General features: G+C 41.6%; 1 protein-coding gene across 1 annotated transcript; it reads right to left on the reverse strand.

Annotated features, from left to right (window-relative positions):
* Nucleotides 1-293: 293 nt before the first annotated feature.
* LOC149192797 (uncharacterized) lies at nt 294-1169 on the reverse strand. The gene has a single exon (XM_089407114.1). The coding sequence runs from the start codon at nt 1167-1169 to the stop codon at nt 294-296; it is 876 nt and encodes a 291-aa protein (XP_089263240.1).
* Between the last annotated feature and the right edge of the window lie 280 nt (nt 1170-1449).

The following is a 1449-nucleotide window of genomic DNA, read 5'->3' on the forward strand; positions in this document are numbered from 1 at the left end:
AGTGTAACCCCTTATTCTTTTTTTTTTTCCACTGGAAAAATCGTAATCTTTCATTAAAAGTTGAAAAATTACATGTTGTAGATGCATTGGCATATGCTGTATATTCTTCCACTGCATGTGGGAGTCTGTGAAGCTGTTAAGTCTGATCACAAAAAGTAAAATGAACCATCATGTAGGATGTTCCTTAATCTATCTGTTAATAATATGTAACATATTGCCACGCAGGGCATCATATATTGTCTGTTTCAGCTATGTACAGGAGTTCAAAAAAGTAACAAAAAAAGATCTATATCTCATGGGCTGTCCGTCCTATAGTAGTGTGTATCAATATATGGTCGATGATAATACTGGTAAAAATCTGTGCCTCGCTGCTCCTGGATCAGCCACACGCCTCTGGGAAGTGCCGTAGCCTCCTTGGAAAGTTGGTCGGCACTACTGTTGTGTTCCCTGTAGACATGTTGACAAGTGATGTTAATAAATTGAGCCTTCAGTAAATGAATATCATCCAAAATGGTTCTGAGAGTGTGTGTGTGGCATGTTGTATTATTGTTGAACCAATCAATGATAATCTTAGAGTCACCAAATATCTGGATGTGCATGCAGTTGTGCCCCAATGCAAAATGCAAGAGATGATGAAGAGATATAATCTCAGCAAAATTGTTTGTGCCAGGTCCCAGCCCCAGTTTGACTTTATATAAATGCTGGTCATTGATGAATAATATAAAACCACCCCCACAACCCTGCTGTTGTGCTGAGCCATCAAAGAAAGCCCATGGAGTGCTATGGTCAATTTGTGGAGGGTCACGCGGGCTTCTGTTCCTGGGCTGTGGCGGGTCAGGCAGCGCGTTATAGGCAGCAATAATGAGAGAAATAATGTGCGGCCAGATAGCTGGTTTATCATCAAAGATCAAACGATTCCGGGCTAACCATATGTACCAGCATGTAATATTAGGCAAGCTTTGAGGTTTTGTATTTTTATGGTTGTAGAACCAAGTTTCCCATGAACGAATAATATCGTCACCCTCCCATTTGCCTGTATGTTGGATAGTATTTGATAAGGCTTGCCAAATTGCAGATGTAGAGGGACATTTTAAGAACAAATGTGTGCAGGATTCAGAAGATTGTTTGCAGAATGTGCACCAGGTCGGATCGTATACAGCGCGGCGCATTAGATATTCCCCCGTGGGGACAACTCCTTTTAGTATGCAACAAAAAAATAATTTCTGCCTGGGGGGTGCAGTGAGTTTCCATACAATATGCCACCAAAAGGAGATCGTGTCCGGGACTTTATGCGAAATCAGTGTAAGGTACCCCGACTTTGGGGTGTATATACCATTTCCTGAGTGGTACCAAATGAGTTCATCCTGTCCCTGTTTGATCCTTATATGTGATTCTGCTAAGGCATTGATATATTCCAGCCATTCCTGGTGCCAAACAGGTGGAAGATTG

Source organism: Pinus tabuliformis, chromosome 2_2 (assembly GCF_031772625.1).
Source record: "Pinus tabuliformis cultivar Carrire ecotype Pingquan chromosome 2_2, CPIR1, whole genome shotgun sequence".
In the NCBI taxonomy this organism is placed as follows: Eukaryota; Viridiplantae; Streptophyta; class Pinopsida; order Pinales; family Pinaceae; genus Pinus; species Pinus tabuliformis.